At 50.6% G+C, this 22754-nt stretch overlaps 1 protein-coding gene across 1 annotated transcript in view; it reads left to right on the top strand.

Annotated features, from left to right (window-relative positions):
- CABP7 (calcium binding protein 7) overlaps positions 1 to 22754 on the top strand; it is an 80351-nt gene that overhangs the window by 54019 nt on the left and 3578 nt on the right. Inside the window, exons 2-4 of the mRNA XM_074972392.1 lie at positions 11191 to 11334; positions 19311 to 19423; positions 21580 to 21733. Coding sequence (XP_074828493.1) covers positions 11191 to 11334; positions 19311 to 19423; positions 21580 to 21733 — 411 coding nt within the window. The remainder of the gene's footprint in view (positions 1 to 11190; positions 11335 to 19310; positions 19424 to 21579; positions 21734 to 22754) is intronic.

Genomic DNA, 22754 nt, shown 5'->3' with positions numbered 1-22754 from the left:
CCATCTGCTCCCCATGTTGCGATGCCCAGCGCAGCAGTCTGGGAGCTGTCCTTGTTAGTGAAGACAGAGGCAAAAAAAGCATTGAGCACATTAGCTTTTTCCACATCCTCTGTCACTAGGTTGCCTCCCTCATTCAGTAAGGGGCCCACACTTTCCTTGGCTTTCTTCTTGATGCCAACATACCTGAAGAAACCCTTCTTGTTACTCTTGACATCTCTTGCTAGCTGCAGCTCCAGGTGCGATTTGGCCCTCCTGATTTCATTCCTACATGCCCGAGCAATATTTTTATACTCTTCCCTGGTCATATGTCCAACCTTCCACTTCTTGTAAGCTTCTTTTTTATGTTTAAGATCCGCTAGGATTTCACCATTAAGCCAAGCTGGTCGCCTGCCATATTTACTATTCTTTCGACTCATCGGGATGGTTTGTCCCTGTAACCTCAACAGGGATTCCTTGAAATACAGCCAGCTCTCCTGGACTCCTTTCCCCTTCATGTTAGTCCCCCAGGGGATCTTACCCATCTGCTCCCTGAGGGAGTCAAAGTCTGCTTTCCTGAAGTCCAGGGTCCGTATCCTGCTGCTTACCACGTACCCCTTCGCTATGGCTGCGTTCAATTCCACCATGCACCAAGTCCCCAGGATGGCCCTCTCCTCGTCAGTGTGGGTGCACATCTCCTGCTGCTCGGTTTCCGCGCAGGTTTGGCATAGCGGGAACATAAGCTTGCCGCCCACTCTGACAGGTAACAATGGGAAAAAGAGGCCTCGTGGGGGGTACACTTTAACTTTTGCAATTCCAAAATAATTTGCAAGGGGTCCAAATTTGTCATAAACTATATCGGGGTGCCCAATAGGGTAGTCTTTGGTTTTGTTTACAAAAGGGTACAAGCTGGTAAAATCATAATAGTGGATTTCTTCGCCGGGCTTAGGTTTATAATATAGACGGATGGCGTTCGTCCTCCCCCCAAAAAGAGCATCCCTAGGCATGAGAGGCTGGGGTAACTGGGCTCGGTTTAAAAAGCTCGCAAGCTCCCTGTCTGTTTCTTTCATCACCACCCACTCATGCTCCCAAAGAGTCCTCACTACAAAACCAAGCCGTTTTAGAGAGTCGGTCTTGAGCTGCGTCTTGTAATAAAGAAACCCAAAAGTTGTACCCATCATAGGGTTTTGTGCTTTTTCACAATGACAGACGACACAGCTTTGAAAAAAACACCCATTAAACTCAAAGGCTGTGTGTACCCCGTCAATATTGGCATAACCGTCTAAAAAGTAGGGGCCTACCTGTAGTTTCCCCCCCTGTAAAGCGTGCCGTATTTGTATATTTTCTTCTTGAGAGAGATACAACAGCCACTGGATAGATGGGGTCGAATATCTCTTTTTCTGTCTGTGATAGTTGTCTGGAGGGAGAAGAGCTATCGTGTTAGGCTCCAAAAACATAAACTTGTACATAGCCATGCAGATGGATGCCAGCGTTATGTACCGGAACGGATCTATACACAGTTTTACCTCGGTGAATTTACCGGGTTCTCTCTCTACTAGATCGACCTTCTCCATCATATTCATAATTTCTTTTCTGTATAGGATACAAGCCTGTCTCAAAATTTTTACATCCTGCTGGCAGTAATATGCAAGCTCTTTCTGCAGGTCAAAAGTCTCAGAGCTGTGGTCTTGATACCAGTCGAGAAACTCTGCTTTTTCACTGGGCATCATGCTTTCTACACCGTAGTGCTCCACACCAGGCATAGGCCCCACATAATTTTGGTTTTCTAATTTTTTAAAAATTGTGGAAAATACCCTTTGCAACCTTCAAACCCCATCGCCTGCGGGAGCTTGCTAAGCTTCATGGGCAAGAAGTTTAAAGAGTCTATAAAACGAATGCCAAGGGCCTTAACTTCCACGCACATTAATTTACTACCCTGAGAGATCAATTCTATGCACATCTTTTCCTTCAGTAACTGTCTAACGCAGAAATACGCATCATAACCTTTGGAATTGTGTGCTAGGAACGTGTAGTCCCAGAACTCTTTGCCAATAAAGGTCTTAACAAACATAGAAAGACATTCGTCACCCTTAAATTCCCAGGATTTTTCCGGCTTTAGGGACATCGCAAAAATGTAATTGGGAGTGTGCAACCCAGTCTCCTGCATGCATTCAAAATCATAAAAAATATATTTTTCTGATGATTCGGGCTTTCTAAGGCTGCCCATAAAACAGAGGTGAACGTCTACATCTCCAACGATCAAACCCTGACACTGCTTACAGCGCCTCCCTTTACACCTGTGCTGCTTGTCCACGTACGCCTGACACTTACAGCACAAAGTTTTAGACAGGCATTCAACTTGGTTTTTTGACGCACAGTTGACATGTCTGTCTAAACACTCTTTGGACCAACAGTACAGTTTACAGCTAGGACACCTCTGCTGCACACCCATGTTGTCAGAGCACGTTGTGCTCAAGCAGAGACGGCAACGATACCTGCAAGAATGGTCGTGACTGTACACCGTGTGGCAAAACTCTCAGTAATTTTTTGCTCCGAACAACTTTTTCACATCCAGAACCCCAAAGTAATGTTCATCGTGCAACAGGATAAAATAAGTCTTAGGGTACATGGGGGCCCCCCTTTTAAAAAAAACCCCAGCCACCTTTCACCGCATACAGCACCTGTATGTTAACTCCTAAATGCTGTTCAAACTTTGCTACGTCACTGAGCAGAACCTTTTTTTGATCTGACCACCCCAGTTTCTCGTGCAACTTTCTCGCCTCTGCTAACAATTCCGCATCCGTAGGTTTATGACCGGCCATGACAGCCAAGAGCCCTCCCGCAAAACATAGATTGGTACCGGTGTAAGTCAGGTCTACTAAACATTGTCTCTTTTTATGAATAATCTGACTACTAAGGATAGAATTTAAAACTCTTCGAGCGCCCCCACCCCTATTTTTTACAACTGTCACAACGAGGCGCAACGTACCATCGAAATGCAATTCTCTATTGCTCTGAAGCAGCTTTGAGGTCTGATTTAAGAAATCCTCAGCGGACAGCTCATCCCTAGTTCTTCTGACCGAAAACAAAGGGTTAGTTAAACGACAGCTCTCTAAACGTAACTGTATGTAATCATCAGGGCCTACCCTACCATTAATGTCATCAAGAATTAGCTGTATCCCTCTGTGTATGGCTTCAACAGCCTGTTGAGCTGAATTTATTTGCTCAAGATGGACAAAACAAAACTCCTCACAATACACCGACCCCCCCAAATCTAGGTAATTCACGTTGCCAACTTCTCACTCTCTCCATATACACCTCTGCATTTTCAGGGTTACTTGGGGGTTCCTCTATGGAACCATCAATGGCATCTTCTACATCAGATACTAATTGAGAGTCAGACTCTGAGACGCCCCCGTGAGGGTCATTGGGAGTAGATGGGACCTCGTCTAGAGAGCCCTCTGGGGAATTTTCTAAACCAGAGTCTGATTTCGCCTCCCCATTTTCAGACATGCCAGTTTGAGAGCCTCTGGTAGGGGGCATCTCTTTTTGTTTTTTTTCCCTCGTTACCTCTTTAGCCCTTTTTAAAATTTTTACAGCGACCCTGGCCTGGAATTTTTTGGCAGCCATCTGTTTATCCCCCAAGCGCCGTCCGTCCTTTTGTTTACACACGAGCTGATGTGCACCCTTGAGGGTACCCCTTTCCACACCTAGTCATGCCTGATCAGAGCCACCCTTTCCAGCCCCCCTTTCTTTTAGGCCCCCTGAGGATTCAGAATCCATCAGTTTTCTGAACAAAGCGTCGTATTTTTTCCAAATCTTTTTAGAATGCCGTAGTTTTAGACCCCCCGAGGATACAGCGTCCACCAGTTTTCTGAATGAAGCATCAAACTCTTCCCAAATACTAGAATATGGGGGATCTGTGACAAGCTTATGGTTTTGGGAGAATGGCTTGTCAGTCCTTAGTTTTTTATTCACAACCCCTAGAGCGCCTGCTCCGGGTTTGTGAATGTGGGCATTTTTGCTCACAGTTTTCTCAGGGCTTGGCATGGCGGTGGCCGCTGAGGAACTGGAGTTGTGTTTGCATGGATGTTTTTTACCAGAGTGTTTTGTTTTGTCCTTGGGTTTGACGTAAATGAGGTTTGGACTGGGCTGATGCTTCATCTGCACTCTTGTGCTGTTTTGCGTTGTTAAAGGTCTCAAAGCAGATTCCTGGTTCTTTGGTGGTTCTCGGGGAGGGGTCCTTGTAGCTCCCACTACAGCCTTGTCAGAAGGGCTGCATATGCCTGCTTGGGGCAGGGGGGAAAAAAAAAGCATTTTACAAAAACGTAACTTTGCCAGCTTTCTCACCCACACCTATGTATGTACTTAAAATACAAAACCTCATAAATTAACCAGACTAATAAGCAAAATATATTTACCCGGCTTCATCCATCCATCTGTCACTGATACTTGTGAATTTTTCTTTTCAGTTGTCTCTTTCCTTTTTCTTTTGAGCATTTTTACCCGCTCATGTTTTGACCGTGCTGTAAAGCAAACAACATTCTAATAAAACACATGAAACTGTCTAGTAAACTTTAAAATAAAATAAAAAATATCCATTAGGGTGTTTTTTCTATTTAAAAAAGTCATAGCTTTAAAACAAAATAATCCATTTCAGGCTGTACAACAAACACAGGTTTTGAGTTTATTTCTACCACTTTGAAAACAACCCCCACAAATATTTTTTTTAAAAAATACATCTCATTTTGCAAAGTAAAAACCCTGTTAATTGGAAACACACCATCACCATCAGTTTGTACACATATACTTTTTAAAAACCACCTATGTTTTACACACACACACACACAGAGTTTAAAACACTGTTTGCAACAAAATACTTTTCAATAAACCCACATGCTTTTAAAAAGATCCCTGGTTGTTCTGTCCCCAGCCCTGCCCCAGCCATGTGTGCTTGGGGTCTTTGGGGTAAGAAAAACAAGCCAAAATGTTAGTTAGTATTAGCTCCCAAATCCCTATTCAACCTATGTAATACCTGAAGTTATTAAGCACAACTACAGTTAAAAATGGTTTTTACCTTGGCCTGGTGATGAACTGCAACTTAAAGTTACTGGCTCCATGCTAAACAGATCACACTGCAATACAGATATGCACCATTATTTACCAAGACAGCATGGCCAAAGAATGGCATTATATATAATATATATATATTTTCAGAGTTTTAAAAAAACAGGGAACATACCTCCACTTGCAGCCCAGCAGCAATTCAAGAGAGTTTCTGTTGAAAGAGACAGTCTCCAAGCTACCTGAGGTTTTTTGGTTTTTTTTTTTTTACACCATCCTAACTCTTTTGTTTCAAAATAGTTAGCAGGTTGATTGGATCACCCCTCCCTAACATTCCCTTTTGTGATCGGGGGTGGGGAATAAGTTTTCTGCACAATTGGGCTGCTTTTCTTTTTTTTCTTTTTTAAGTTCAAATACTTTGCTTTTTCCCCCCGTAGGGCCTTCTTACAGTAACCATTTCAAGTGAGGGGCCCTTTGCAGATATCAATGAATGTCTTGGGGCTTGTTTTTGTTTTTAAAAACATGTTTCTTTCATGCTTAAAGTTTGGTGGGGCGGGGGTGCTTTCTACAAAAAGTGCCCCGTGGCCTTCAACCAACTCCTGGGCCATATTTAAACTGTCCTATAGCGTTCCACCAACTCCAGGGGTTATATTTAAACTGTCCAATTAGCATCTGCGAACTCCTGAGGTTTTATTTCATTTCATATTAATCAGAACTCACCATCTTCACCCACCCACCTCCCTTACTATGGGTGCACCCCCATCAAAATTAACCCTATGGCAACAAGGGTGAGCAATCACAGTCACCCTGGCTATTCAGTGAAGGGGGGGGGGGTGGTTAAACCCATTCAGTTCAACAGAATAAGTCAGCTCTATTGTACTCAACCACATGACTGAACCATCCCTGTTTGTTTTATTGTAAACACATTTTTAGGATATTTTTCCCCCTCCCACAACATACATTTCAGCTTTTTTTTTTTTTTTTTTTTTTGCTGTAAATGGGTCTCTTATACAAGACACAAGAGCTAGGTGCTCACAAACAATTTTTTTTTTATTTAAAAGACATACAGCTCCTTGAAAACAAACCAAGATGCTCCATTAAAAAAAGAAACAAAGAAAAAAAAACTTTAAGCTCCCTTAAAGGCCAGAGACCTTTTAACAGAAATACAGATCGTCACAAAGCCCTTTTCAATAGATTTTTTTTTTTAAATTTACAGCTACCAAGTTTTATATCGCATGTTTGGCCCCTCACCATTTTCTAACTTAATCCTTTTAGATTTCTTACAAATAGCCTTTTTCTTAAGCAGGGTTCTGTAACTTTTTGTGCGGACCAGACGGTCAATATAACGCTCTAAGCAGGCATCTTCCGGTTTGGTCATTTTCTTTAAAACATGGTCAGGGTCTCCACTGAATTGCACAGCATTTATCAAGGTCACCCCTTGTGCTAAATGTTCTTGGGTTAGGCACAGACATTGCATAGCATAACCTATGGCAATAACAGTGTTTAAGAAGCTTTCCAAGCACAGCTCAGCACACAGGCCCCGGAGCTTGCAGTTTATATCCACTGAAGTCCAAGTCACACAGTCATGGTGCCGCTGGCCTGGTGCATCTATGACACAGCCCTCACAATCTTCAAAAAGCTTTTCCCTAAGACAGTGATTAAGAACAGAATAAACAGCAACGCGTACAATAGTCCGCATGACTTTTTTACGCTCACGACATGGCACTGGCTCAGTCAGTTCCATGCCAAGCCTCCTCCTAAACTCCTCATAGCCGTCATCCTCGGAGTCCTCTTCAACATTTTGTATCAGCGTTGAGCAGAAACAAGGTGGGCCCGGTTCATCTTCGCTGCTTGGTGCAACGCTGTCCAGGGTCTCTGGGTCCTCTAGAAACACATCGTCGAACTGTCGAGAGATTTTTTTTTTAAGAAAAGAAACAGCGTAAGCACCCCACTACTTGGTTTTTGATTTACACAATCCCTGGTTCCTAGCCCCATTACACCCCCAACCTCGACCGTCACCTCTTAAGCATTCATTTACCTGAGCATTGTCTCTTCCGTTCATCTTGTCCACTAGTGACTTCCCCGAGCTGCGATCACCTTCCTCCTCCCGGGGGGGTGGACAGCAAGAGGTCATCACGCTCATTGCGGGGCCCCACAAGCGGCCGGGTTTCAGGGTCTGGGGTATCCATCAATGGCTGGGCCAAAGGGCTCCCCTCAATCGCCCCCTCCTCCTCCTCGGAACTGTCGCTGATGTAGCACTTTCTCCGCAGTTTGTCGAAGGCCCTCGGGGCTAAAACAAAGTCCGAAGTTCTCACGGGGGTGGTGAAGGAGTCCATGTTTCCACGATTTGTAAAACATGCGCTCTTGGTAAAAGACAGCCTCTTCCGCCCGACGCTGGGACTTATGGGGTGATGGTGCTGCACTCTGATTGGCAGAGGGGTCACAAGCCCCTCTTCTGGGCAGTCCACCCCATCCCCGAACGTGCCCTATTTAGGTCAAATCTGGTCTTCGGGCGGCCTGATTGGTAGAGGTCGGTGGGAGGAGTCGTTAGAAGGGTCACACGCGAATCGTTTCCGATTGGGTCACCCCACCCCGGAACTCATCCTGATTGGTAAAATCTCCTCTTGGGGAGGTCCTACGGGGTGAAACCCCTCTTGATTGGTAGAGGGTTGGGAGCGGAGTTGTTAGAGGGGTCACAAGACGCACTTCCGGATGGGTCACCCCTGCCCCGGAACTCACCTGATTGGTCAAAGCTCCTCTTGGGGGAAGTCCTACAAGGGCGAAACCCATCCTGATTGGGAGAGGGTTGGGAGCGGAGTTGTTAGAGGGGTCACAAGACCCACTTCCGGATGGGTCACCCCTGCCCCGGAACTCACCTGATTGGTCAAAGCTCCTCTTGGGGGAAGTCCTACAAGGGCGAAACCCATCCTGATTGGTAGAGGGTGGGGGGAGGAGTTGTTAGAGGGTCACAAGACCCACTTCCGGAGAGGACACCCCGTCCCAGAACTCACCCTGATTGGTCAAATCTCCTCTTGAGGGGAAGTCCTACAGGGGCAAAACCTCTCCTGATTGGTAGAGGGCAGTGGGAGGAGTTGTTAGAGGGGTCACATGACATACCTTGCTTCCGGTCACACGGCAGCCTTGACCCTGGAAGTAATACCCCAGATGGGGGTGGGATTTCCGATCAAGGGGGCAGGGTCAAGGGGCGGGGTGAAGGGGTCAAGGGGCGGGGTTAGGGTTTGATTGCTTCCAGCCACGTGGTGGCCTTGACCCCGGAAGTAATACCCTTGATGGGGGTGGGACTTCTGGTCAAGGGGCGGGGTCAAGGTGCGAGGTCACGGGGTCAAGGGGCGGGGTTAGGGTTTGATTGATGGTATGACCCCCTTTAGCTGGGGGCGGGGCTAAGCGGTCAAGGGGTCAAGGGGCGGGGTTAGGGTTTGATTGACGGTAGGGCCCTTATACTACTGTGCTACACTTAGGAAGAAAAACTGGCTTGGCAGCAGCACTACTGAGAAGTATCTGGGAGCTCTGGTGGATCAAGTCCTCAACGTGAGTCAACAGTGCGAAGCTGTTGCCAAAAAAAGCAAATGCAGTGTCAGGTTGCATTAGCAGAGGCACAGCATGCAAGACACAGGCACTACTCGGCACTGGGTAGGCCTCCACTGGAGGCCTGTGTCGATTTTGGTCACTAGTGTATGGAAAGCCTGTCGAGAAACTGGAAAGGAACCAGAGGTGAACAACAAAGATGATCAAAGGGATGGAATGCAGGCTATATGAGCTAAGGCTGAAGGAACTGGATATGTTTATGTAATCCTTCTGCCAGGTGGAGTCAGCAGCAACCAGGGCCAGGTTTGATATCTAGGGGTTTCTTTCCCAGTAACCTGGGAAAATTACACACCACCCCTCGGTGCCTCTGAGAGGCAATACTTCCCCTCTCACAAGCATAGAGTCTGAGTGTAAAAAAGAAACTTTTAATGAAAGGAGGGAAGTCACCCGACATTAGTTAGGGAAAATGCCACAAGCAGGATTTATAATCATAAAGCTGTGAGCAGGACACCCACCCCAGAGTGCATGGGGCAGAGCCTTCTGCCTGATCTTGAGTCCAACAACCAAAAGTTCCTTTTCTGTGCCCCTCTCTGCTCCCTCACCACACCCCACTCACAGGGGTTGCCCTTGGTCAGAGAGGACCCCCAGGGTTCAGAGGTGCATCTGTGTGAGTTCACCTCCCACCCAGGGAAGAAGGCACCTGGCTTGCTTCAGCAGCTGAGCACTTGCTTTGGCTGGCTGCCCTGCCAGCTGCAGTTCCTCTCCCCTGGCTGTCCTGCCAGCCCCGGCTCCTCACTGCCTCACCAGCCACTCATTCACCAGCTGACTGTGAGTCCACTTCTGCTGCTACTTGCCTTTCTGCTGCGACCTCTGCACATCAGTCTCTTAATAATTTTGAGCTCTTTGCAGACTGGAAAGAAACTGCCTCACCTCAAGTGATTTTGTTCAGATTGAATATTTAAAACAATAAAGAGGTTTCTAATGAAGCCTATATAGCTCTTTATTTGAACAGTGGGGAGGAACAGATTAAACCAGTCTGGAAAGGACCACACACCTCCTGGCTAGAACACCTGTCCCCCACCCCTCTCACTTCCACAGGCCTCTGGCATTCGAGCCCCTGGCTTAACGAGGTCCTTTCAGCTGAGGGTGACCCCCTCATTTGGGACAGGTTAAGCACAGTTCTGCTCCCCTATATTCACAATAACACCAAAATTGGTAACAGCATTTCACTACCCCTGCATTCAGTACTAAGGTGATTTGTAACCCAACACCAGCCAAAGTTGATCACTTTGAGCAACACACCGCTCTATCTGCTGGATAACTAAGCAGAGTAGGTATGTTCATGTAAATACAGTTTGCTCTTGAAGTCTCTCCCCCTCCCAGCTAGTTGTCAGGGAAGAATTCAGCAGACCCTGCTTACATTTAGTTTGGAAAAGAGAAGATTAAGGGGGGACATTATAGCAGTCCTCAAATACTTGAAAGGCTGCCATAAAAAAGATGGAGAAAAGTTGTCCTCTCTTGCCACAGAGGGCAGGACAAGAGGCAATGGATTCAAACTACAGCAGAGCAGATTTAGAAGAAATCTCAGGGAAAACTCTGTACCTGTAAGAACAGCAGGACAATGGAACAGACTGCCTAGGAAGGTCGTGGAAGCTCCTTCCCTGAAGGTTTTCAAGAGGAGGCTGGAGCCATCTGTCTTGGGTGGTTTAGATACAACTCTTGCATCTTGGCAGGGGATTAGACTAGATGACCCTTGTGGACCCTCCTAACCCTATGATTCTAAATTGGTAGAATTTTTCTACCTTGTTCCCTGCAACTCAAGCAGGTGGGTCTGGAGTGAGAGGTTCCTCCCAAACCTAGGGGGTGTGTGATGCTCACAGTTGGAACATTCACATAACCCTTTTTTAGACATGCACTCACTCAGAACTCAGTAAATACCCAGGGTGCAAACACAACAGGGATGACTCCGCTCCATGGTTATAAGAAATGAATCCACTGAACAGCAACAAAATGCTTTCAAAGGGCTGCAGCCAGTGGGCTGGAGCTGGCAGTTGACATGGTGTAGTGAACACGCTGAAACACCAGGGAATGAGCCACTCTCCAGACATCACTGTAACAACGTCATTAGGCCAGAGCCAGTGAGATTGTGCCTGCAAAAGCTATTTTTAAGATTGGTTATTTAGGTGTTTAGGCACCTAACTCCTATTAATCACCATGGAAATTAGGCATCTAAATACCTTAGAGGCTCTGGGCTTTGGTCTTTCTGCCTCAGTTTCTCATCTGTGCTCTGGGGATAATAGCTCTACTCTGCCTCCTGGGAACATGTGAGGACAAACCTGTTAGAGATCGTGAGGTGCTCAGGGACTGGTGCCGGAAAAAGACTCTCGACAGATAATGCTGTGAATTTAAGCAGCACATTTCCAGCTGAAGATTCCATCCCTACAAGACAGCAGACATTCCCAGTGAGAGTCACTGCCATGCCGAGGGGGTGGGGCGAATAGGACCCCTGTCTGTACCACCCCCTGGGAGTCAAATCCCCAGGGCTCAGGTGGGTGATGGGGCAACCTGGCTGCCAGGCTCACTCACTCCCCTCCCTCTCCACAGAGATCCGGGAAGCCTTCAAAGTGTTTGACCGGGATGGGAATGGCTTCATCTCTAAGCAGGAGCTGGGCACAGCCATGCGCTCTCTGGGCTACATGCCCAATGAGGTGGAGCTGGAGGTCATCATCCAGCGGCTGGACATGGATGGTAAGTCTCACCTCTCCTGTCTCTTCTGCCCCTGGGTGTGGCACTGCCCCTCAGACCCTAGGACTTTCCTGGGACCCACCCCTGTGACAGGCCTGCCCCTCATTCCCTTGAGACTTCTCTCACATTCCTTCCTACTCCATCCTCTCTCCCTCTTTCAGCCCCGTCCCCTGTTCTCTTTGGAGGGCAATGTCTCTGGTCCTTAGCACCCCTGTTCTTAGTACATGGAGATGGCAGGGCCAGGAAAGCCCTCCTGGGTAGCCCATTCTGATTCCCTATCCAGGCAGGACGTCTCACTGCCTCGCTGGGGTCTGGGTACCTGCAGCATCTCAGCCAGCAGGGAGAGTCACAGACCACAGAAATGGAGTCATAGGTGCTGGAACTAGGGATTCTGGGGAGGCTGCTGCACTTCCTGGCTTGCAGTGGTTTCCATTATATCAGGGTTTACAGTTTGGTTCCAGGGCTCTCAGCCCCCCTCTATACAAATTGTTCCAGCCCCCCCGTGTGGGATCGTAATCTACCCAGCTCAGCCTGCTCCCCATGCCCCCATACTATCACAATCACATTACCCCGAGCAAACCCCACTCTGCCAGAGTGTCCCTTTGCTCTCTCCACTGAATTCCTCACTCCCTCTCCTACCATTGCTGTCGTCTCTCTCCGGCTAGCTTTCTTTCACATTGTCATTCTCATTTTGGGTTTCTCTCCAGCTCCCTCTCCCACCACCTCTTCATCTTTCACTTTCTCTCAGCCCCCTTCCCCCCTTCCCCCATTCACTGGCTCCATCTCTCTTGGCTCCCTGGCCACCTCTCAGGGTCCCTCATACCCTCCCCCGCCAAGTAACTCTCATTGACACATACCCTGCAGCGGGTAATCGTACCCCTTATCATTCTCCTCCTCCTTTATCTCTCTCCCTCTCTCCTGTGCTGCTCCATTCTGTCTTCCTGCACTCCGCTGTCTCAATGGTGTGACTCTGATGCAAGCCACACTGCCAAAGCGATCACAGATTTGATGTCGCCAGCTAAAGAGAATATTTTCTTTGGGAATGGATCTAATCTCTCTGCTGTAAAAGGCGACAGCTCAATGAAATATGCTCAGGTGTGTGAGTGTGACTGCAACTGTCCGAGTATGGGATGGATATGCTGCCAGAGCTGCCTTCCTCCGTAGCCCCTCACGCTGCCTCTGCCCTCTGCCGCAGCAGAGATGGAGCTATGCTGTCAGCTCGCCAGCTCCTGTCTTGGAGGACCTGGGCCAGTGGGAAAGGAAATGCAGCTGATCCACTTTCCAGGGGCTGCTCCTTTTCTCTAGTTAGTTTCCATTTTTGCTGCCATCTCCTCATTGCAAGCACCTGATCCTTCTTGCCCTGTTACATTTTAAACATTTGTTAAAAAGGTGGACGGCAGCTGGTTATAGGCCCAGTATTTAGATTTGTGTGAGATGTGGAAATGTGTGTACCGCAGTGCCTTCCGGGACGTGCCCATCGCAGGAAAAGTAGCCTACTACTGCTACCAGGTGACGATATCACTCCTTTAGTTCAAGCGACGGAGCGCTGATCTGAAGGCCTAGGGTTCAAACCCCCTGCTGAGCCCTGTACAGGGCTCTTCCGTCTGTAGGAATTTTTTTTACTGAAAGCAGTTTTAAATGACACCTTCCCCTGCAGCATGGGGAACAAAAACATCACAGTGCTATGGTCAGCCCCAGAGCCCGGAAGTGAAATTGACCAGCCGACAGTCGTTTCGCTGTCAAAGCTGAGTGCAGTGAAAAAATAAGCAACATGAACAGTGAACAATAAATTAGATTTCAATAAACCCTTTCAGGTTTAATCATCTAAAGTGCTCTTGGTAACAAGGATATGAGGAAAATGCAAATATCTGTGTGCGTGCACGTGGACGGTGCCCATTTAGGGAGTCAGCCAGCGTAACATTGGAACCAGAGTGCATTTTGATCTCGGTTTCCTGTGACATCATCTCTCCCTCCCACACCTCTCAAACTGGACCCGGAGTGGAGTCAGCAGTCCCTCCTGTGACAGGAGTGTCCAGGCCAGGACATCGGGAGACCCTGTGTGGCGACCCTGGGCAGTGTGGGCTGGGAGCTGCAGAACCAGAGAGAACTCCAGTGGGTGTCTGTGCCCAGCAGCCTTGTAAAAGAATTCCCTTGAACTCATTACAGTTAAGTCCTGTCTCTTCTTCCATGAAGGATCCATCACTTTCCCTTATCTAACTGGTTGTTATCAGAACCCCTGGCACCAGACAGCACTGTGTCATGAGTCTGGGCTTGTTTTATGGATGAGCCTTTGCCCTCCCTCCCAGTTTCACTGTGACCTCCTCCCCTCCAGACTATTCACCATGCTGCCTCTCAGGCCACCTTCATCCTTCCCAGAAACCCTCATCAGCTCCCTTTAGTGCAACAGGTTCAGCGTCTCCCAAGCCCTGTGGCATCTCCTACATCTCTGACCTTGTCTTCTGCTTTCCCAGCCACTCCCAGGTCTCCTCCTAATCCCCTCGCCTTCCTGCCCACCTTCCACCCTGCTGCCCTGTAACCTTGGCAGGGCCTCTCACCATGAACCTCTCACCTACTTCAAGTCTCCCCCTAAAACCCACCTCTTCCAAAAATACTTCCCCCTCCCTCTCCTCCTGGGCCATTGCTTCTCTCGTCTGTGTTAGGAGGGGTAGAGAATATCTCTGCCTTTGTAAGGAGCTGCGTACCTCTACAATGCACTATAAATACTTAGTATAAATATGCATCATCATCATCATGTCGGCTGTGATGATATGTGAGCTTTGTTTAGTGGAATTTAACGAGCTGGTGTGACTACTAATTTGCAGCCTGTTTCTCAAAGGCTGGGAAGAGCTAGGTGTCAAGGCCCCAGCCCAGCTCTGCTGCACTGGCTTTGATCGGCTCTGCTTCTGTCAGTGCAGCCTCGTGGGCAGCGGTATGATCGCAGATGGTATCATGTAGCCCAGTGAGAGCTGGAGGGGATCAGAGAGCCTTAGGCCTGAGATCCAGAACTGCTGGATTTGTTTCCTTGCAACAGATGATAATGTTACCAAGACCAACAGCAACATAAAGACTGCAGGGCACATGCTGCCAGCCAGATGTATGCCTGTTGCATAGATACCACACCCTGGCAAGTAAATAAAGGAGGGACTTGGGGTGAGAGTCTGTGCTGGGCCTTCAGAAGGGGCATCCAAGATGGCTTTGAGGTTCTGGGCTGCTCCAGGGGCTCTGTGGCCCCCATCAGAAATTAGAGCAGCCCAAGGGGTGCTCTAATTTATGGAACCCTCCCAAGTGCTGCCTATGCAGTGCCTGCAGCAGAGCAGAATCCTTATGGAGGGGTGAGCTATGGAGATGCTCCCTCCATGCCAGGGCTTGCAATGGGCACTGCATAAGGCTGGGTATGGCAACTATGCACCATCCCTGCATTGCAGGCCTCCTCCCCCAGCCCCTTGCTGCACAGTTTCATCCCCTATGCATCAGCACAGCAGCATTTAGACACTGGGGCAAGGGACCGAATCAGTCCCTTTGTTTTTCCACAAAATGGGCTGGACTCTGGTCTCGCTGACATGGGTATAATCTGGAGCAGCTCCACAGAGTGATGGAGATCAGCGGTGGGTCTACAGTCATTTGATCACTTTAAAATCTGCACCTTTTGCTCTTTTACTGATCTCGGACCTTAAACAGCATGTTAATTTATTGGACGGTGGGGGGTTCCTAACTTTTAAAAGCCCTTCAGGCAAGGCTGCCAGGTCACCATCTCCCTCCATCATTAATTTTTAGTGCCAGCACTGGAGACCAAAGTTCTCTTTATTCACAGGACAGGTACAGAACAGACAAATCCAGGGCAAGCACCCCTCTGCCCTACCCCACCAATGTGGGTCAGCCCTGCCCTGTAGGCGTCCAGTCCTGGGAGAGAAGGAAGTTCAGTCTCCAAACATCATTCTCTCCCTGCTCAGAATGCCATCAACAAGGCCAATTAAGCCAGTTGTGGAGGTGGTTTTGTGAGATCCCAACTCTTTTCACACAGGCCCCCTCCAAAGGCCCCCCCCAAAGCCAGCCACCCTGCCCCCCATCCACAAGGTCTTTGTCCAGTGGGACAGACTTGTCACAAAGCTTTGTTTGTGGTGATGCATGGCCCCTTGAGCACTGGAGAGCTAGGCCTGCTGGTATAGAACAGACACCTGATTCCAGAGAGGGCAGCAGCTCCATTTCCAACACCCCCCAGCCTCTTTAAAGGCTTCCCGACCATGTGGAAGAGGACCACGCTCAGGAAGCGTGGCACTGGTCTGCCATGCCTGATTCCTGCCCCCCCCGCCCCCCCGCCCCACACACACACACAACCTGGGAATGTTCCTGGCCCCCTAAGATAGGTTTGGAAATAGAACTCCCTGCATTTGGGGTGTTCTGTTTCCAGCCTCATCGGGCTTGTACAGGGATTGAGAGGTTCCCTTCACACTGGCTCTTTACTAAGAGGATGATTTAGAAAGAGCATTTCAGCCATGTGCACACAGACTGACTTTGTGGGGCATCCACACTCTTCCCTCCTGCACTCTGTGCTCCTCCCTCCAAGTTCCATGCAGGTTGCTACAATGGGGAGGGGATAGTTTTAAACACTGCTCTGTTCCTAGAAGACTCGGCCTCATTAGCTAACATCTTTCCTTTCTGGACTGGTTAAACGTACAGGTGTTCCAGCTTCCCATCCCCTTCTAGTAGCACTCCTCCTGCAGCATCCCTAGAGCTCGGCTGTCCCATCTTCCCTGGTAACCCCTCCCCAGGTTCTGATCCCCAGCTCACCACCGGCACTGTCACAGGAGCACGCCATCTGCTCCAGGCTCTGCTCTCCAGCTCAGCCCTTTCCTTGTGTCTCAGAACCTCAGCAATGAGGTGGGATCAGAGTTTCTTGTTGACCTTTGCTGGCAACAGTTCAGGGAGCCCTTCAATCTTTGGGTTTTTGTCTGAGTGTCCTCTTAGGGTCTGACCCTGCTGGCGGGCTGCAGTTCTGGGGAGGGCCCTGCTCTCAGTGACAGCTGAAGGAAGCTATCCGTATAAAGGAGAGAATTAATGCTGGCATCCCCTAATAATTTCCCAGAGGCTGCCAGCTCTGCTGGCACAGGCCCCAGATCTCTGGGATGGATATTAACGAGTCCCGGAAGGAGGCTGTAGCCCTGTCTTGCTGCCCACAAGTCTCCAGGATATTGGCCTTCCTGCTGCGTGAGCCCACAAGCACATTCCCCTAATGGGACCTCCATACCTGCTTGCTCTGTGGCATCGGGGGGAGAGCCAGTCAGAGGCTTTTGCACAGTTACTGTGACTCTGAGACTCTAAGGCCAGAAGGAACCATCATGATCACCTAAATCTGACCTCCTGCATATCACAGGCCACAGAGCCCCACCCTCCCACTGCTGTAACAGACCCCTAACCTCTGGCTGAGTTACTGATGTCCTCAAATCATGATTTAAAGACTTCACATTACAGAGAGTTCACCATTTACACTGGTTTTAAACCTGCAAGTGACCCATGCCCCAGAGGAAGGCGAAAAAACATCAGGGTCTCTGCCAATCTGATCCAGTGCCTGTGTCCTGGGGACATGTCTAAAGTACAGGCAGGAAGGAGAGCTACAGAAATGATCAAAGGTTTAGAAAACCTGACATGTGAGCGAAGGTTTAAAAACGGGCTGTGTTTAGTCTGGAGAAAAGAGGACTGAGGAGGGACCTGATAACATTCTTCAAATATGTTAAGGGCTGTTAAAAAGAGGATAAGCTATTACCAGCAGGAGAGTGAGGTGGGGGGAGGTATTTTTTCATGCTTTGTGTGTATAAAAAGATCTTCTACACTTTCCACAGTATGCATCCGATGAAGTGAGCTGTAGCTCACGAAAGCTTACGCTCAAATAAATTGGTTAGTTTCTAAGATGCCACAAGTACTCCTTTTCTTTTTGCGAATACAGACTAACACAGCTGTTACTCTAAAAAGAGGATGGCGATCAAGTGTTCTCACAAGATGAGCAGAGGGTCATCTCCGGCTGAGATCATTCCCTATCTCCTCTGCTCATGTCGCTCTCACTTGGGTTGTTCTCTCTTCCTTTTTCTCTGTCCTCTTTATCTCGCTCTCTCTCTCCTTCACCCCATTCTGTTTCCCTCCCATCTTTCTGCCTGTCATCTCTTAACATCTCCTCTGCATCATGCTCTCTCCTTCTCGTTTACCCTTCGAGCCACATGATAGGCAAGAGCTCATGCTCACACGAACTCACCAGGTGCCGAGGGCTTAATCCATAGTGCCTGTGTGGCTCACACTATCCCTGCCTCTGTCCCCCAGGTCACCTGCCCCTTCCAGCTGCCACAGATCTTGCTATGCAATGGCATGGATGCTCTGTGCTGTGCTGATCAGTGGGGGACTCCCTAGCACCAGCCCAGAGACTGTATCTGGCCCGTTAACAGGGCTGCATTTGGAAATCAGTGTTTGGCCCAAGCAGCCCACCCTGCTGGGTGAACCGTGCAAGAGAGCATTCCCACGCACCGCGTCCTCTGAGCCGGGCGACAGGGGGCACAAAAGCCACTGGGCAGAGTTCCGGCCCGTCAGAACTTCAGAGCTGTTTGAAGGGTTCAAGACTGACCCATTTTTCATCTATGCAAAATGTTGTATTTATTTTAAATTGAATATTGAAAACACCACAGACATGGTTATCAAAAAATTAATCTTTGGTAAAACATTTCGACCCAAAATATCGGGGAGGAGGGATGGGCAGGAGCTTTTTTGAAAACAAACCCCAGAAGATTTACTTCCGATTGTAAGCGCTTGGGGCAGGGACTGCCCTTTGCTCTGGGTCTGACCAACGCTTCGCGCAATGGGGGCCAGGCCAGGGCCAGGGCTCTGAGGTGCTACCTCAACACAAATAATATTTTGACAGTGTCAATAATTTTTCTTGAAAAAACGACTCAGTCCGGGGAAAGTGCCAGTTTTTCATTGAAAATGAACCTTTCCGTTCAAACCGTGCCAACCTCTCGCCCGCCCAAATCTCACTGCCCTTGTCTCCGGCTGTGCTCCTGCCTCGCAGCCCCCGGGCTGCCCCCGCAGAGTGCTTGTTGGCTGTTGAGCCCTGAGCTCCTCGCTCTTTCATCCAAGTTCAGCATATTTTCTTTAGGACACACGATCTGCTGCCTTTCTGCAAGTCCCCGTCTCCACTGCTCCCAGCCCTGATTCTCACCAACACCAGCACCGAGTGGGTGGGAAAAGCTACTCAGTCTGACCGGGAGCATTTCATGCCCCTTTGCACAGGTCTAGGTGTTGAGCAATGTAAATCAGGCCCTCGTTTCCACGTACCCCAGCATCTCTCTCTGCTCAGGACCAGCCTCCCCTGCCCCCACACCTGATTCTCTTGCAAGTTCCTTTTATCCCATTCTCCCTTTACCACCCTCTGTCTCTCTCCTCTTCAATCCCTCATCCATAGCTATTGGGTCCCATAGGACTTGTGGTGGGGGAGGGGCTAGGGAGGGATTTGGCCTGTTCCCATTTTCCCACAGGCCTCTAGTGCTGGTGCCCCCTGCTGGTGGTTCATGGGAAGAGAGAGCACTGAGGGGGCAGGGGTGGATCTCTCCATCGAGGCCTGGGGAACGGGCAGGATGCCCCCCAGCGAATCACACTGGCCATGTCCCCATGCCAGAGATGGAGCCCCTGGATCAGCAGCCCCAGGAGGTCTGTGATTGCCACCCCCCAGGGCAAACCATTAGCATGGGTCAGAAAACAGGGGACCCCTCCCCCTCTACCCTACCCCCCGACAGTTTGACAACATGGGAAAATCGTTTTGTCGATGTTCTCAGTGGGAAATTCAACTTTTAATTGAAAACAATGTTCCAGTTTGGGCTGAAATCAGTTTGGGTTTGGCTGGAAAATGTACACACACGGCACCAAAGGGGGAGAGAAGACAGAGCTCCAACGAGTGTCCCACCTGCACCAGGGGAGGTAACTTGTGCCTCTTTCTTTCCCAGGGGACGGGCAGGTGGATTTTGAGGAGTTTGTGACGTTACTGGGGCCCAAGCTCTCCACCTCGGGGATCCCTGAGAAGTTCCATGGCACAGACTTCGACACCGTCTTCTGGAAGGTAGCTGGTGCCCCATCCATGGTCCTCTCCACACCCTGCCTTCGCCCTGACGCCTCCACTTAGATCCCCAAACCTGGGCTGGGAGAATCAGGGACACAGAGGGAGAGCAGATCCCAAAGTTACTCCAGGCCTAGAAGTACAGACTGCTCCCTGTTCTCCCCCCAGGTCCCTGGAGATCTGCCATGGAAGGAGCAGCCAGTGCTGGGGAGGGGGCAGATGCACCTTACATAGGAGAGGCCCTGGTAGGACAGCACCCATGGAAGTTCCTCATTTGCGGGGGCCCCAGCAAACAGCCACTGCCTGTACCAGCCACAGCAGGCTCCGGTGTGGACCCTCTATTCCAAAGAGCCCCGCGGGGCAGCTGAGGGGGTCCGTGCGATCAGGGAGGCAGACAGCCCGAGGGGGCGAGGAGAGGAGGGATAAAGGGAACGCGGCCGGAGGCAGGACGTGCCCAAGGAATGCTCATGGGCCTCCCTGGGGAACCGACGCTGACCCCGCTGCTCCTACCCGGCCTGTGGTGCCAGCAGCACGGACACGCCGCAGCCTTGGGCCCCACAAGGTGTGTGACTGCCCTGGCCCCTCGGCTCCATGCACCTGGACCCCCAACAGCCAGCTCCCCAGTGCACACGCCAGCCGCTGGTGGCCAGCGTCAGCGCATCGTCCACACCCCGGACGCGCCCTGTTACGGCAGCGTGCTCCGCAGACTCCCGTCCACGCCTGGTCGTAGGGAGCCCCTAGGGGTGACACGGGGCGGCACAGGTTGTGTTTCGCTGCACTGACAACTGCCATAAGCCCAGCCAGAGAGCCCCACAAAGAGCACTGACCCCCACCCCACGCCCCCCACCCATGAGCCCACCCCCACCCACCCCAGCACCTGTGTCTGCTGCAAACCCCACTTGCTGTTCTTGGAAGGGATCCTGGGAGTGGGAGAGAGTTGGCCTTGACCATGCCTCCTTTCTGTAACCAGAGAAGTGAAGGAGCAAGCCCTGGGACCGCCTCACGCCCACTCCTCCCTTGCTCAGGAGAGAAGCATCTTAGGGGCAGGGCCGGTCCAGGCACCGGGGTTCCAAGCGGGTGCATGGGGTGGCAGTCAGGAAGGGGCGGCAGAGTTTCCGCGGCCGAGGCAATTCGGCGGCAGCTTCTCTCTCTCCTGCCGGCCGTGGCAGCAACAGGCATTTTCACTGCTTGGGGCGGCAAAAACGGTAGAGCCGGCCCTGCTTAGGGGAGCCTCTTCTTTAATGTCGCTCAGCTTTGTTTTGACATGAGCAGCTGTCACTTGCTGCCTCTGGATCAACCCCACCTTTGGCCCAGCCCCGTTGGTCTCAGGGGGGTTACGGAAGGGTACATCCTGGCCTCTTTCTGATTTGCACTGTTCCCCAGGAGCCCAATTCGCCCATCTTTAGCATCTCCAGGAGCCTCTCCTCGGGGTGGCTCATCAGCTCTCCTTGGACACATCACGCCTGGTGCACGCTCACACTGCAGAACCCAGGGCAAGGGTTAGTTTGCATTTTCCTGGTTGGAGGGTTTCCTCTTTGTGCTGCTTTAACTCCTAAAAAGGGGAGAGTCAGGGCCCAGATGGGAAAACTGGACTCAGGGCCCCTGACTCCAGCCCTATAGGAGCAAAGAGCTCCTGGTGTCAGTGTGACTAGGGGCAGGTGGGGTGCGCTCTACGGCACAACAGTCCAGTCTTTGCTCCATCCTGCACTCTGGCAGGGCAGCTGCCGATCTGTGACATTGCCATCATGCTTGTCAACCACACTGTGGGCCTCCCCTGGCTCCCCTTCCGCCCCACTCCCCGCATGGGACTCAATGTGTCCGTGTCCTCAATGGTGAGGTCACATGACAGCCATGACACCACACATGCTGTATGGCGGCCAGGTTTTGGGGACCATGGCGCCAGGCCTGTGCTCTCTGGGTGCGACTGGCAACGTGCCAGTCCCGTGCCCCGTGTGAGATCAGCGGCTGCTGCGCTGAGGCCATGCTCCCTGCATGACCAGAGGCCTGTGGTGGTGACTGAGCAGTGACAGCCATGCCATGCGCTGCTCCCCATGGCACACAGCCGGAAATCCCATGATGCCCAGGGGAGATCACAGAACATGGCGCGGTTCCTGCAATCCCCCCCTGAGGGGTCCGTGTGCTGCTTCCCCTCGCCACAGTGCGACATGCAGAAGCTGACCGTGGATGAGCTGAAGCGGTTGCTCTATGACACCTTCTGCGAACACCTGTCCATGAGGGACATTGAGAACATCATCATGACGGAGGAGGAAAGCCACATGGGCAATGCAGAGGAGTGCGCCGTCGACGTGGAGCGTAAGTGACTCTCCCCCAGCCCTGGCAGCTCCAGGCTGCCGCTCACTATTGGTCCCATAGTGCCTAGGAGCATGGCCCAAGCCCCATGGTGCTAGATTCCAAACAGACACGGAACTTGACATGCCCCAAGGAGCTTACAATCAGCATCCAGGGGCTTGCTGTCCATCTCTGGTGCTGCCTGGAGCAGCCAGACCATGGTAAGGAGCGAACCATACTTCAGTCCCTGATCCCCCGTCATCTGCCCTCATCAGCCACCTTGCCCCTGCAGAGTTGTCTGAGGAAGCGGGGAGCAGGCGGGTGGGCTTGTTGAGATGCATCACGTGCGAATACAGGACACTGGGCTGTTCCTCTCCCCGCTGCCCGGCTCTGCCCCTCCGGTCAGGGGGCGACCCAGGAGCATGAGACGGTCAGGCCCTGCGTGGGTGTGCAGTCTGAGTTGAGTGGCCTTTTCACATCCGCCCTCAGGACCAGGACCAGGACCAGCCCCACCAGGGCAGAGGGGATGTTTACCTCCCCAAACACTCTTCAAGGGACCCCAAACTGTTGCTAGGAAGGCAGAGATAGATCCCAGGTTAACCCATACTAAGCAGAGCAAAGCAGCATCCTTTATAGAAATCACAGCAAAATACTGACAGAACCCACATTTTACTTCTTTAAAACTCTTAAAATCCAAGATTTTCCAGGGGCCTGTCTAGCCCCCAATTCCTAGAAGTCTGTTTGGCTTTTAAATAGCGCCATCAAGGGGCCCCACAATACCCCCTTCAAACACCTTCCACTGCCTCCCTGGTCTCCTTGCTGCCATAACCCTCTCCCCCAGCACCTCTCTGGGATCTTTGTAATACTGAGCACCACCCAGTGCTTCTTCCCAGAGGTCCAGTGCCTGCCTTTGGGTCAGGGCTGGCCACAAGGGCTTGCTCCAGACCTATGTCTTCCAGGTTCCCTTCCCCAGGCTTCCCCATCAGCCTGAAGGAGCTATCCTATTCCCCACAGGTCTCACCACTCTCTGGTCCCAGACTGCCAA

Source organism: Natator depressus, chromosome 15, assembly GCF_965152275.1.
Source record: "Natator depressus isolate rNatDep1 chromosome 15, rNatDep2.hap1, whole genome shotgun sequence".
In the NCBI taxonomy this organism is placed as follows: domain Eukaryota; kingdom Metazoa; phylum Chordata; order Testudines; family Cheloniidae; genus Natator; species Natator depressus.
The sequence above is the reverse complement of the archived record's forward strand: the minus strand, read 5'-3'. Positions and strand labels throughout refer to the sequence as shown.